The sequence below is a fragment of the Equus quagga genome, chromosome 4, assembly GCF_021613505.1.
Source record: "Equus quagga isolate Etosha38 chromosome 4, UCLA_HA_Equagga_1.0, whole genome shotgun sequence".
NCBI lineage: Eukaryota > Metazoa > Chordata > Mammalia > Perissodactyla > Equidae > Equus > Equus quagga.
The window spans coordinates 94,993,098-95,008,672 of NC_060270.1; the positions used below are offsets into that span (position 1 = coordinate 94,993,098).

The window sequence follows — 15,575 nt, forward strand, 5'->3', positions numbered from 1 at the left end:
TATATATATGTACATACATACGCATGTGTGGGTCTTTCTCTAAGATTACTTTAAAAAAAAAAAAAAAAAAGGAAATCTTTTTTTTTTTTTAAACTTCACCAAAAGATTTCAATGGAAGATTAAGGTGAAGAACAGCTATAAAACTCCTGAGTTTAGGTGCCCATCTGAACTGTGCTGGACTACATAGGACTAGATAGAAAAAGGTTCTACTGCCATTGAGGAAGTTGAGGGCAGAAGCCTAAAAACAGGGTAAAAAGTATAAGCTTGCTTACAGATTTATGTCTCCTCTTCTTGCTTTTCTTCTTATGTTTTTTTGACTTCTTATAGCTTCTCTCTATGTAGCATGAAAAGAAACAAAGCGTCAGAATGTGAGGATATCCAAGTGTCAATGATTTTAATCAAGTTAAAAGATAGGCTTACCAGACTCAGCACTAGAAGAATGTTCTGAAGCAGATCGGGACTCTGATCGCTGCCTTTTTTTCTTTGAATGGCTGTCATCATCATCTGAATCTGACCCCTAAAACAACAGAAATAATTTCATTCACAATGATGCTAACAAACATATGTTACACCTCAATACACCTATGATGCCATCCAATAAACTTCCTTACCGATCGAGAGCGGGAACGTTTCCTGTGATGTTTTTTAGATTTTTTAGAATGTTTCTTGTTCTTTGAATGATGATGTTGACATTCGTGCTACAAGGGCAAAGGAAAAAATTTCAAAAGTTCACATTTACTTTAAACAGCAGATCATAATTTTTAAAAGCTATACAAATAATTTCTTAAAGTAAAATTCCATTCATTTTGCATATTTAGGATGTACTCCCTTGAAACTGTGCAAAGAATTAACATCTCTTAAAATGCTTTCTTCTGTTCCTTCTTAACCATCCTGTATCTCCTCATTTAGACTCTCAACAATGTAAAAATGTATTAATAAAAAAGTACTTTTTATAGGAATGATAATGATGTGTGCTAGTAGGGATACTGATAACTCTCCAGAAAGGTATAATCTGCACAACAGTCACAGTGCTTTCAAAAACAGTGAAATACAATTACATTCAGACACAGTTTTTCCGATGAATCTGGCTTTGGCCAGCGAACTAGGCCCACTAAGAAGATAAAGAGCTACCTTAGAGCCATCCTTGAACTAAGATAAACGAGGCTAGTCTCAGAATAAATGCAAAATCTACTCCTTTATTTTTTTTTTAATTCTCTTCCTAATCAAACTTAAGACACTGGAAGGCAATCTACCTCTAACCTCACATGAAATCAAAGAGGAAAAGCTGTCTCTGTGGATTTTAACTCTTTCATTAAAACAATTATCAGGCTGGTAGAAAAAGGTAAATGATGCAGAAAGCTCCTTACCCCTAACACAGCTACGGTTCTGAAAATAAATTCTGATTCAGTTTACTTAGTGGAAATGGAAAATCTGGCTCAGAAGGACTCTCATTCTTTCTATTTCAAGGCCCAAGACTATTGGGATTCAAAACCTACTCTAATGTGTTCAGCCCTTCCCTATGCTACCATCTTAAGCTCCACTTCTAACTTGACCACTTTACCCCCAGTAGAGATCGTGAAAGAATCTTGTTGGAGATTCTTGAATTGAGGGAAAATGTTAAACACTAACTAGAGCAGAGCTTCTCAAAATTAAATACACACTCTACTGCCCGAGAATCTTGTTAAAATGATGATTCTGATGCAGGACGTTTGTCGGCAGGGCCTGAGGTTCTGCGTTTCTAACATGTTCCCAGGTAATGCAGATGTTGCTGGTCTAAAACACACTTTGAGTAGAAAAGATCTTAGAGGCCAACAGGACTAGATCCAGAGGCAGCTGGGAAACGAAATAGGGTACACGTAGGTATATATTAACAGAGCAAACTGCTATCAACAATGATATTCATCAAGAACAGTAAATCCAATGAAAGCATCAACGGTCAATTAAGTGACCTGCTATGCCCAATGACCATGCAACACTATATTAAGTATAAGTATGTGCCAGCTTTTAGCTGGTTTTAACGTATCAGTTCATCTATAACTGGAATGGAAGTATAGCATACTTGTTAAAAGCGTGAACCTTAGAGTCAAACAGCCTTGGTTTGCAAAGTACTTTATTTCTCTTTGCCTCAGTTTGCTCATCTGTAATTGCACAGCGTTGTTGTAAGGATTAAGTTCACATATGTAATACTTGTAAAACAATTAGAACAGTGCCTGGCCCAAATATTAGTAATCAATAATTACTGGTCAATTTAGCATATTCACCACTTACAACAAATGTCTACCTGAAATCCTTATCAAAATACCCTTATTCAGCTAATGGAGTAATTTGTAATTTTATCATTACTTGTTTTAACAAAAATTTACTACTTACTCTATTATTTTTCAGAACCCCCCTGAGCTTTCAATACATCTAATGTAGTGTAATATTTGAAACATGTGCTTAAAACCTGTTTTCTATCTACTTTACAGGATTTTAAGTTTTCTTTAGGTTTACTAGTTAGTCCATGTGGCTGTTAAATTGCTGCATATCTAAAACACCATAAAAATATGTAACAAATTATGAACAGTCTCCACAAACAAATCTTTATGTTCCCATACAAGCTTAGTTTGTTTCACTTAAGAGCAGTTTCTATAGAAAAATTAATTCCCTAACCATCCCAGGTAACTACATTTGTATAAAAGGAGTGTAATTTAAGAAACATACTTTGATCATTCTAAATTCTTCAAATTTTATATTTTATATTTCTACCAGTTATGAGAATACTAAAATTACCTCAAGCACATGCATAAAATCTTTAAATATTCGTTTTCTTTCAGACTCCAGAGTTATGTCCTCAAACGCTGGCTCTTTTACAAATCTCTCCCGGATCTGAAAAATTCAGATATGGAATAAATTCATGAATACCAAGAGAAGTGTGCCAATATGACTAAAAGAAATCATAACAGCAAGTGAAAACTGTGACAGCCTCGTCCTCTCAAGTCTCTTGTTTCCTTTTCTCTAAAGTCCAAACCATTTTTAAAAATATTCCTAAACGCAGAGTCACAGCTGACTTTATACTTTTAATATATGTAATATCCTTTCAATATATGTAATATACTCTACAAATAACCTTAGCTTGTTTTTGTGGCTCTAAAATGGGAAAGGAATTAAAAATATTTTTATCTTCACTTGTAAAGGAAACAGTTCATTAGAAAAATTTTACAAGTATACATACATCTTCCCACACAGCATCCAATTCTATTGGAGGAGTAGCTTGTTTCAACATACTCTTAAATGCAGATTCTTTTCGCTTCATCTTCCGAGCCTCCTCTTTTTCTCTTTCACGTTCACGGGCTTCTGCCTTTTCTAGTAACTTTTAGAAAATCACATTTAATCAGTTATAATAGAACAATTATAATGTTAGCTGAAACAATTCATTATTCTTAATTTAAGTACTCTCCTATCATTTATAAATTAAGGGCCAATTTATAACACCAGTTAATTTGAGCAAAAAAAGCTTAACATCAGCCTATCATCTAAATACATTTTATCTTACCTGGAAAGACTGTCTACTAGTATGTAAAATCCTACTCATATTCCTTTATTTCAGTAGCCTACAACTTAAGTACTTTTGGCTGAATATATTAAAAACTGTACTATTAAACTAGTTGTTTATAATTAAAGATGATAACTTACACTATTGAAAGCCAACTTAATATTTCCAGCATCTAATGTGGTTGATCTTTTAGTTGAACTAATTATTGCCACAAAATCTTCAAAAGTGGTATTTACTTCAACTACAAATCCTTTATCCTAAAAAACAGAATTCTTGTTAATATTAATAACATAAATCAAAGGAGCACAGTATCAGTTTCTAAAATACACTATAGATTTAACAGTTAACAACAGTAAGTATACTACTTACCTTTAGAATGTCTTTTATTATTTTCTTCTCATCATGGTAACGTGCTTTAAGATCCTCAACATAAAACTTGAAAAGGTCAAGTGCAGTTGATCCTAATGAAAAAACTAAAGAAGTCAAAAGCTAGCTCTAACCAAAGAGCTGCAATTACTTTTTGTTTATAAAACAAAATAAAGCACCCCCCATTCCCCAACATAACCACCTTCCCCTCTGGCCCATTCCAACTACTATCATAACTAAATTAGGAAAGAAAAGAATCTCACCCGGCTGACCAAGCATATTAGTAAATCTAATGTCAGAACTAATTGTTGGATACAATTCCATCCAAGACGACATAGAATGCAGTTGTCCATGTTCATGCAGTTCATCTAAAAATATCTGGGGGGAAAAGAAAACTACATTATAACTTAAAAGTTTTTTTTTTTTTTTTTTTTTAAAGATTTTATTTTTTCCTTTTTCTCCCCAAAGCCCCCCCGGTACATAGTTGTGTATTCTTCGTTGTGGGTTCTTCTAGTTGTGGCATGTGGGACGCTGCCTCAGCGTGGTCTGATGAGCAGTGCCATGTCCGCGCCCAGGATTCGAACTAACGAAACACTGGGCCGCCTGCAGCGGAGCGCGCGAACTTAACCACTCGGCCACGGGGCCAGCCCCTCGTAATTTTACTTTTTAAAGATCACCAGATGACTCTGATGGAAATTCAGGTTTGAAAACTATTATGCTAAAATTGCACGGTTCTTACTCTCTTATTTACTAACCCTATCTTGGGGAAAGGGAGAGGAGCCTAGTCTTTTACATTATGGAAATGAAGCTGCTTCAAAGATTGCTGAGCTTGGTATTTCTCCCTCCCTTAGAGGAAAGGTTCCCAACCGTGGCACTAATGACATCTTGGACCACTTAACTCTTTTTTTTGTGGGGGGTGCATTGGGGGCGTGGGAGTGGGGGGCGGGGCGGGGGGGAGTTGTCCTGTGCATTGTAAGATTTTTTAGCAGCACCTCTGGCCTCTCCTCAACCAAATGTCAGTAGCACCTTTCCTTGCAAATCATGACCATCAACAATAAACAAAATTGATAGTTGAATACCACTCACTGCCTCAGAGCCAATTCAATAATATTTCTTTTCCTCATCTCCTTCTTTCTTTTTGTCTCCTTCTATTTACCTTTAAACTATTTGGTCACCCTAACTTCCCCTACCATGCCAAAAGTAACTAAACACCTTAAATGCTACACCTAACCATATTTTTTCAGTCTCATCAAGACTCTCAACATTTTTTCTACTTTTGGTATGTTATTCTATCTCAGTGGTTCCTCAAAGAATCATTTGAAGGACAGGTAAAAACCAGATTATTGGGCTCCACCCCAGAATTTGATTCTTATTAGAAATGCAGATTTTCAGAACTCACCCCAGATCTACTGAATCAAATCTAGAGGTGAGGCTCAACAATATGTGGTTTTAAGAATCCTCCGAACGATCGTTTGGGAAACCAGTAAGATAAAGGACCCATCAAGAGTAGCAAATGTTAAGTTTTTATGCAATGAGGACTGAAATAACGCTATTGGCTATGGCATTTAAGATGGTTAGGGACCTTTGGCATGGTAAGGAGAGTGTTTTGTTTTTTTTGTGTGTGAGGAAGACTGGCCTGGCGCTAACATCCATTGCCAATCTTCCTCTTTTTGCTTGAAAAAGATTGTTGCTAACATCTATGCCAATCTTCCTCCATTCTATGTGAGATGCCGCCAGTGTGGCCTGATGAGTGGTGCTAGGTCCGTGCCCAGGATCCAAACCTGTGAACCCCAGGCCACTGAAGCAGAGGGTGCAAACTTAACCACTATGCCACTCAGCTGGCCCCAAGAGAGTGTTTTTTAAAAGCTCTCTAAGTGATTCTGATGCACACTAAGTTTTGAGAACCAGTGCCTTAGGGGATGGCAATGTGCTCTACCTTGGACCAACCAGCTGTTACTACTTCAAGAAATAAAACTCTTATTTAAGCCACTGTAACTTAGCATTTATCTTAATACGGTTTTTAATGGTGGAGCCTCTGTAATTAAGACTGCATAGATTTAAATTCTGGCTCCACTATTCAGTAGGTGATTTGGGCAAGTCACTTCACCTCTTCAGAGAGCCCATTTCCTTATCTACATAAACGGACATAACAAAAATAGTACCTACTCTAACAAGGCTGTCACAGAAATTGAGAGATTATAAATTTAAAATGTATAGCGGAAAGCAATCAATTAACACTAACTGCTATTATTATAATTACTATGGAAATGTGCAATCTGGTGAAATATAAAATGCAAAAATTCACTGCTCCAAGATATTCTCCATAACTCAGAGAATAAAAGTAATACTTGGAGGTGAAAATGAGCCACTAGCCTATACAGAAAATAGGTAATTTCAACGCTTGTGTATAATGTTTAAGAATTATGGCCCATCCCCAAACTATGCCACAGCATTCCCTACAGTTCTCTAGAGCTTAAAAAATCAACTAGTACTAATGACTCATCACACATAGTTTAAGTCTTTCCTCATGCTATTCCTCTTTCCCGAGTGACACCGTATCTATCAGTGCTCACCTTAAATACCAAATCTGCTACAGCCTTCTATGTTCCCCCAGCCTAAAATGGCTGCTCTCCTTGAGTGGATTCATAGCTAATTGCAGAACTTGAGTCAAATGTGTACAGATTCTCCACAAAGCAGAAGTTAATGATCTGGGATCAGGTGTCTCAAAATTGTTTATATCCTTGTTCAAGCTCATTAACCATAATATAAAATTAAGGTAAAAAAGATATTTTCTTATTACCTGAAAAGATTCTCTATTTTTACGCTGTCGTCTCCTTTCTCTCAGCAAACTCTTCTGTTTTTCTTCTTCTTCCTCCTTTTCTAAAGCCCGAATGTGTTCTTCAAAGCAAATTAATGCATCTTCTTTATCCATGTCTAGTTTTTTTCAAAGAAAATTAGAACGTCAAATATCAGTAAGGAAAGCAGTTTAATTATTTACATTAACTCCCTACAAATTTCAACTTCACCTCTCCAAAATACTTGTATTTAAACTCAAATATGACTTGTAATCATCTAAATAAGAAACATTTAAGGAAAATTACAAGATCTCATTAAATATAAGATACCCTGAATAAGAGGATAAAACAAAGACCATGCACATGATACAATTAATGAAAATAAAATTGTTATGACAAAATTTGTCTGCAATATCTGAATTACTCAAGATTTTCAAAGTATAGAATTCTAGGCCCTATCCCAAATCTACTGCAGCATGGCATTCAGAGGGATAATCAAGAAAGCTATAATTTAAAAAACAACTAGGTAGGTTAGAAAAAGACCAAAGTTGGGGAAGCTTAATGTAAGATAATGCTAAAACATTTTTTGCTTTTTGCAAATCTAAAGCCATTACCTCAAGAAGACAGTGTGAGTAAAATCTGGTAATTAATTAGGTTCTTACCAAGTCCTATAAATGGCAAAGGACAATTTCAAGTTTGACCTAGGATAAACATATTTCAAGGATTATCTGATAAGGCGAACTTTAGAGTTTTGGAAAAATATTATGTCCTGAATCAGAAAACTTAATTCAAAAGAAATATTCTTTTTGGAAACAAACAAAAACATTTTTTCAGAAAGGGGCAAACAATTTTGTAAAATTCACTTAGTGATCTCACAGAAAAAGTGAGAATTTCTTTGCTGCTGGACAGCTTTTTAGAAATTGTTTCTCCCATTTAGCCATTATTCTTACTCTGTAGTTCCTCATCTTCTGCAAAAGTTGGATTATCCATCAGATACTGCTGGGCTTCAGACCAAGTAGTAGAGTATGTTACGTTAGCCATGTTGTCAAGTATGTTTTTTAAGGCTTCCCAATTTCTCTTTCGCAACTGCTTTGCTTGTTCCTAAATCAAAAGTATGAACACATGTTTTGAAGTTCAAAGAGAATATAATATTGAAGTGCAATTAGTGAGGGTTTCTTTACATTCTAACTGATGACCAAATTTCAGATGTTACCTATTTACTTTAAATATCAACACTATTTACCTTTCCAGTGCTCTTGCCTAACTACTTGGTTTGGTACTTACCTTTAATTTCTTCACTTCTCCTCTAAACCTGGAATCTGGAAACCAAGCCCCTCCCCAACGCCCCCACCTCCATAATCTCTCTTCCTATAACTATGCATTATATAGACACGGTGTAAAACTAAGGTTACTGGAGACAAATCACACAATGGGTAAATGCTAAGGTTGTCAACCACTTGCAGCTATGTTAAAATTCTTGTTAATAATGTTTTTATAAATCTCTTGCAGACTGGATAATATACAACTTAGTGCATAATAAAATAGACATGAGCAAAAGAAGTGTTTTAAAACACTATGCTACAAGTACATTTTAGTGGAAACAATTACACATTACTGCCCTTTTTGTAAAAGAATCATAAATAGATGCATATGAGCAAAACTACTGAGTACTTTTTAAACCTAATTAGCTAAAAAAGTATCTTTCAAAGTGGGCATAAAACAGCCAATTAATGATAATTCAAGTAACAGCTGGATAAATCTGTACCTGTTATATCCACATCAATACTTACTGTAGGAGCTAACCACTTTTAAACCTAACTTCTAATAACCAGATCTGTGCCACATAAACTGGATAAACTAACCAACAGAAATGGACATGTTATAAGGTAACTCCTAATGAGAATGAAGAAACGTCTTGTTTTATCTATAAATACCAATAACTACGACTGAATAATACCTTTTCTTTTTTTGAAAGAAAGAATAAAACATCTTCATAGATTTCAAGACGATCACGTTCCGATATTGCATTCCAGACTTCCATCTCTCCAAACATTTGCTCTGCTTTTCTATTTGTTAAAAAAATTAAATGTTACTCTATATTATACAATAAAAGTGAATTTGAAGCCATTTTAATTTTATACTAAATTTAAAACCACCAAATGAACAATTTTTCCACTCTTAAGTTCATAACTAAGTATTATAAAGGAAACTTTTTGCATAGTTAAGAAAAAGAAAACAACAGCTTAGGCCTCCATTTCTCCTTAAGAGATAGAGGAGATAATTCCAACTTAGCAATGTTTTGCAGTCAAGACTATCTCTATTCCCACGGTAGCTACAGAGATTACGAAACTGCCCATGAACTAAATTATAGCCTTCAAAAAGTTGTCAGAAATTTGGGTAAGACTGAAAATAGGACAACTTAAAGAAATAACGAAGAGTCCTTCACTAAGACTCTTCTGGAAGAGTGAGGAAAATCAAGAAAGCACACAGGGAAAATGAACTTAATAGCTTATTGGAAAAATGTTAATACTAATTACCCATAATTTTAAATAATAAAGCACTCTAAAAATGAAGAATGCTATATAAATGCCAAGTTTTCAAAATGCTATACTTAATGAAAATACCTCTTTCTATTCCACAAATATCAAAAATTTCAATCCTTATATTAGCTAGACAGTAGTCAAGCTTTGACTACTAAATCTCTCTCCTTTTTGTTCTAGTCCCTAATTAATAACTCAATAAGTCTATAAGTTAAATTCCACATTTAATACTGATTTATCTTGTACCTTATGAAACTGCTACAGTCACAATCATTTAGTTTTATTTAATAAGCATCTACTTTGGGTTAGTTACTGCACTTGGCAAAGTCTGACACAGTAACAGTGCGGTAAATATACACCATGCACCACTAAAAATCTTACTTGTATCTGGTTGTGGAAGTCATTTTCTCATGGTTTTCAAGAAAACGCTGAAAGGATTCCTTAGCCTCTTTGTATTTTGATCTTGCTTCTTCTTTTTCTTCTTTCTCTGTCTGGACTTTATAAGCATTAAAGGCCTGCTTTTTTTCACTCAACTTTGCTAAAGCACTAAACAATAGAAAAATACCATACAAGAGTAAATGAAGGCAGGATGATCAAATGTTAGTGATTTGAAAAACAATACAATTGACTTCATTCACAAATTAAGAAAATTTCAGCCAGATATTAAAGATAAATGATTACAGAAAATAATTTCTACTTCAAAAATAATTCTAATTTCATCCGTAGCAGAGCGCTCAAATTATATCACAAACTTTTTGGCTTTTTTGGTTCACACACATAAAACAACTCTATTATTATTCAAAATAACAGAAGACAATGGGAATGAAAAGTTATACTATTTAACAGTTTTGAATTTGCTAGGCTTGCTATGCTCAAAGTGAAAAGTAAATTAAAAAAAATCACAGTATTACCTGTAGCGTGGATCATTAATGATCATTTTCATAGCTTGCTCCCATGAAGCATTGGATGGTACCCGCTGAAAATCATTTAATAAAAAAAATCAAAATTTCGCAAAAATATAGTTAAGTCATACAACACGAAACACAGTATAATACTCACTGCAAACATCAAGTACTTCCCTTTGCAGGAGTTTGAAAAAAGGTCTAAAAAAATAATTTCTTATTGAAGCAAAGCAAATCTGTGTAATATACCTATAGACTAAAAAGGAAACTTAAACTCAGTTCAAACAGAGCACAAATACTTTTTCTTAAGACTACTGATTAAAAGATAAACAATTTTTATTAACAAAAAATCTTAAATACTTAGGTGGAATGTACTATGTAGTACCTTGTACCCAACAGTTTTTTTGTGTTCAAAGTCAGTCTTAGAAAGTGTTCTTCAAAAAAAAAAAAAAAAGACATTTAGTGCATTTTCAGTTTATGAAATTAGTATTTTCAATAAAGGCTTCAAGGTACTGATTGCATTAAAGAGTTAAAGAGTAACTTAATTTACTAGACAATTATATATTTATATACAGTATATATTTACTTATATGTTATATAAAAATCAGCAATATAAATACCTTTTCTTTCAATAATTCTTTAAATGCTTGCTTTGCCTCCTCCTTTGTATTCCAAGTGTACGTTTTCTTTGCTGGTTGGCTTTCCTCCTCTTCTTTTTTGGGAGTAAAACTAGAAAGAAATTTAAACGTTTTTTATAATTTAAGTAAACATTTGCTTCATTTAAAAAAATGCTTTATTATTTAAATGTTTGATGTTGAGCCAAAATTTGGCAATTTTAGAATAAACTGTCTCCTATATGAACCCTACACACTTACCTGAACATAGAACACTAAACTAAAACACTAGTTCCACTAGTCCACAACTTAACACTTTTAAATGGCTTATAAAACTTATTCAATGCCTTCCTTTTAGTGCCTTAATGATCGAGGATTTGGGCAAATGTGCATAAATATGAAAAAGATGTAGAGGGGCCAGCCCAGTGGCATAGTGGTTGGGTTCATGCACTGTGCTTGGGTGGCCTGGGGTTTGCAGGTTTGGATCCTGGGTGCGGACCTACATGTGGCTCATCAAACCACACTGTGGTGGTGTCCAACATACAGAGTGGAGGAGGACTAGCACAGATGTTGGCTGGACGACAATCTTCCTCAAGCAAAAAGAAGACTGGCAAGAGATGTTAGCTCAAGGCCAATCTTCCTCACCAAAAAAAAAAAAAAAAAAAGAAGATGTAGAGATCAATCTAAATCAAGGTTGGCAAACTATAACCCATGGTCCAAATTGAGCCTGCTGTTTCTGTACACACAGCTTTACTGGAACACGGCCATGCTCATGAGTTTACATATTGTTTATGGCTGACTGTGTGCTACACAGCAGAAGTGAGTCACTGTAACAGACTTTATGACCCATAAAACCAAAAGTATTTACTCATGGCAGTTTACAAAAAAGTTTGCCAAACAGTGATGTCAAACAAAAAAAAATCAACATATCCAAGATTTATCAACTGAACATGTTTGTGGGTCTTCATGAAATGAAAAACTTGTATAATACTGACATTTCTTCCTATATAAAAAGAAAAGAATGCAGAAAAAACAAAAACAAAAGAAACTAAGTCAAGTCTAAGCAGAATTCTGGAGTACTCATTATGAATGCTGGAGTACATATTCATAAAAAAATAAAAATATATTCACACCCTCTGAATGAAGTAACCTTATTTTGGGAAATTTATTTAAAAATGTCAAAAATATTGTAAAGAGCCTAGTCAAAAGTTAACAGTTGTAAATGATCTGTATTACAGTAATTAAAACAATGTTATTCCAAAAGCTTAAATGTCTATCAGTAAAAGAACACTTAAATTTATATATATGTAAATAATAATTAATAGGCCATCACTCAAAATGATGAAGTATGTATCTCTATCGATGTGGAAGATGTCTCTTATATTTTTAAAATATGTCTGCACAAATTTTAAATAAATAGAAAAAAGGCAGAAGGATATAAGTAAAATACTAACTTTTTTAAACTTCTAAACACCAGAAAAAATTAAAGCTATTTCCCCTTTGGGAATATACATAAGAAAAATAAGCAAAAGAATATTTACAAAAAGGGGTAAGAAGATGGAAGTATGAGTGACCATATCTGGATCTTGACATCATGGTTAGCACTGTTAAAGTCTAAGAAATACAGCTCGAGGTTACTTTTTATAGCTGTATAAAGCATAGCCACATGAAATATTACTAGATCATAGAGACACAAGTACATGCTAACTGTAAAGTGACAGATGCAGCTATTTTGCCTTATTAAAAAGTTGTACCAATTTAATCTCACTAACAGTTTTCCTACACCCTAAGTGTTATCTTAATTTTTGTCTACTTGATTTTTCCATCTGTTTGTTCAACATCAAACTACAGCACTTCCTTGCAGTGCTGTGCTGAGCCACATTTGAGACTGAGGCAAAAGACAGAAAATCAGTAATACTAATCCTGTCTTTGCTTAAAATTTTGCTATTTTATCAATCATGGACTTTTTGCACTGATTTTAATATTGCATCATAATATATCTTGATTACTAAGGTTTTTAGTATCCCCTTAAATCTGTGCCTCATCCTAGTCCGAACTCTGCTTCGTAAAATTTCTGTGGATTAGTTTTGCAACAGTTTGATAGTAAGGTCCCACAAAATTCAGTCTCAAAAATGATACAATATCTAAAGGTTTATGTTTTGATTCTCAAAATTTTTCTTTTTTTTAAAGATTGGCACCTGAGCTAACAACTATTGCCGATCTTTTTTTTTTTTTTTTTCTGCTTTATCTCCCCAAATCCCCCTGGTACATAGTTGTATATCTTAGTTGCAGGTCCTTCTAGTTGTGGCATGTGGGATGCCGCCTCAACATGGCCTGATGAGTGGTGCCATGTCTGCGCCCAGGATCCAAACCAGTAAAAGCCTGGGCTGCCACAGCGGAGGCACGTGAACTTAACCACTCGGCCACGGGGCTGGCCCCTCAAAAAATTTTTAAACACTTAATGGCCACTGACTAAACTGGCACTTTCTTGTATTAATGAAATCTGGTACTGATTTGCAGCAGACAAGATACTAAACTTACTCAGCTACAGTTTCCTGCTTAGATGTTTCTTCTCCCGTATTGCTGGATACTTCAACACTTGGATCCTGAACAGCAGGGGTACTAGTAAGTTGTGCTTGTTCTTCAGTTGAAATTGTTACTGTATTTTCATTATCTACAACAGTAGCAACAATTGAAGTAACTTCAGGCTCAGGAACAACTGGAACAGTTCCACCAACAGTATTAGAAGCAGAGGTGGAAGCACTGGCATTGGCTGCAGCGGCGGCTGCTGCGGCGGCGGCTGCTGCTGCAACAACAGCAGCTGCTGCTTCTGCAGCAGCCATGGTGCTCATTGTGGTTGGAATTTCTGTTGTAGGAACTGGGGCTGCTGAAGTTGTGGTGCACTCTTCTTGCTTACTATACATTTAAAAAAGAGAAAACTGGTCATTTCATTACTAATAATCAAGAAGCCAAACAAAGCTAGATTTTAAATACCATAAAACCAAATGAATAAGAGAAACTGTTAAAAGGCAAAAAAGGCAGTGCTGCCAAACTACTAAGCCATTCAAAAGAGTAAAACTACATAATGAAAGTGGATTACTTTGATTTAATTCAGCAAACATTCGTGATAATGTATGACAGGCACTCATGCAACACTCTGCATTTCCAAAAGTCCAATAATTGTCTTCATTTACACAATGTCCTATCAGATTGTATTATGCCATAAAATTTGACCTATATCATAAATTTCTGTCAGAACTTTAAATTGCACCCATTTTACCTTTTAAAAGGAAAATCTGAGTAAACGAAGATATATATAAATAGATATTTCATCCATGCCCAAATTAACTCAAACCAAATTCTGGACTTTTCTATAACAAAGTCCTCTTAATTCTTAAAGGATACAGTCCAAATTCAAATAATCACTGTCTAGTAAAGCATTATTTGTATATCTTGAGTAAATATCCTCCTTCCTGCCCCAAATCCTCCAAGGTCATCAAACCATCAGGTCTAACGTTAAATATTATTTATACAGAGTTAAAACAAGGGTGTTACAGTAACATTTACAAATCTGTAATATATAGTGATGTCTAAAACCGCTTACCTGCTTTCTTCAGCTTTGATCATTGCTATTAAAGAGAAAAAAGAAAAGTTACAATACTATATAGTTTTTAAACACAATCACTGAAAACAAACTTTAAAGGAGATAAAGAAAAGTTTCATACAATAAGATTTAATTTACCATCCTAAAAAAGAAAAAAAAACCTCCACTTTTACTGAGCAAATGCTTGCTCCAAAGTTCCAGGGAAGCAATTAAAGAATGAAGACAAATTTAAATAATACCAATTTTTAGGACAGTTTCTCCCCACACTGCTACTTTCCCAAAGGCTGCTTGGGCTACTGCAAAAATTCCCTGAAAGTATCTGCATAGTTCTGGAATAAAATAGTATTTTCTCCAGGGATAAAACGATTTGTCTTTTTTTTAAGATACTAAATTCAAAACAGAATCAAACTCATGTTATGAAATTCCAGCACATATATACTAGCATTAAGAGGTAGATAGATACTTATGCACACCAACTATTTGTAGTAGGGTTATATCAGAAATGAGCTTGATATTTCTTACTAAACTGAGAATCTACCTATCTACAATATCATCATTAGCCAATGCTAGCATAGAAATTTAAATTGAGCTTTAATGATTTAGACTCATTATTTCAGTTTTCATTCTAGTTAAAGGAAATTTTTCTTAGGGACAACAAAAATATTTCATTTACTCAGCATTATTAGGGAATGAGGTGCTCCATGTAAGTGATGGTATAAACTTAACTCTATGAAAATAATTTAAAAGCTTATCCCCCTTTAAAGGAAATCACTTGTGAAAATCTGTCTGGGATGGCTGACCCTTATATTATGTTTTAAAGGAGTCATCACTACTAAGATAAATTAACATATTTTTTGGAGAAAATGATGATATAAGCCAATGAGGTGACAAAGGAAAAGGTAAACAAATTTAAGACTGCAGGGCTTTTAAGAAATTTTTTTTCTCTCTTTCCTGTCAGTTGTTATTCCACATTGAAGACTACTTTATTAGGCCCATTCTCCTACAATCTGTTGCTTCTAACCTGATATAGTTTATGACACCAGATTTTATTAGAAGCGAGAGAAGAACTAAATTCTCAATTCTAACTCATAATCACTGCTACTTTAAGTCCTGGGTTTTATATTAAATAGTATATCTACGTTTTCAGGGTATTCTGAATAGCTGAAGATGTTGAAAAATCTTCCCTTTGTAAGCGAGGCATGATATTTTGTTTACTTCA

At 34.2% G+C, this 15,575-nt stretch overlaps 1 protein-coding gene across 9 annotated transcripts in view; it reads right to left on the reverse strand.

Moving 5' to 3' along the window:
- Window positions 1-15,575, reverse strand: part of PRPF40A (pre-mRNA processing factor 40 homolog A) — a 52,899-nt gene that overhangs the window by 3,563 nt on the left and 33,761 nt on the right. For 5 of the 9 annotated variants that reach the window (XM_046658275.1, XM_046658272.1, XM_046658270.1 and 2 more), the window contains 16 exons: window positions 14,357-14,381; window positions 13,294-13,668; window positions 10,759-10,867; window positions 10,148-10,212; window positions 9,618-9,782; window positions 8,654-8,762; window positions 7,647-7,797; window positions 6,702-6,835; window positions 4,165-4,279; window positions 3,905-4,008; window positions 3,676-3,792; window positions 3,215-3,352; window positions 2,773-2,868; window positions 612-698; window positions 421-517; window positions 273-334 (listed from right to left, as the gene is read on the reverse strand). In XM_046658275.1, coding sequence (XP_046514231.1) covers window positions 273-334; window positions 421-517; window positions 612-698; window positions 2,773-2,868; window positions 3,215-3,352; window positions 3,676-3,792; window positions 3,905-4,008; window positions 4,165-4,279; window positions 6,702-6,835; window positions 7,647-7,797; window positions 8,654-8,762; window positions 9,618-9,782; window positions 10,148-10,212; window positions 10,759-10,867; window positions 13,294-13,668; window positions 14,357-14,381 — 1,949 coding nt within the window. The remainder of the gene's footprint in view (window positions 1-272; window positions 335-420; window positions 518-611; window positions 699-2,772; window positions 2,869-3,214; window positions 3,353-3,675; window positions 3,793-3,904; window positions 4,009-4,164; window positions 4,280-6,701; window positions 6,836-7,646; window positions 7,798-8,653; window positions 8,763-9,617; window positions 9,783-10,147; window positions 10,213-10,758; window positions 10,868-13,293; window positions 13,669-14,356; window positions 14,382-15,575) is intronic. The other 4 variants (XM_046658274.1, XM_046658271.1, XM_046658269.1 and 1 more) reach the window with 1 other exon arrangement.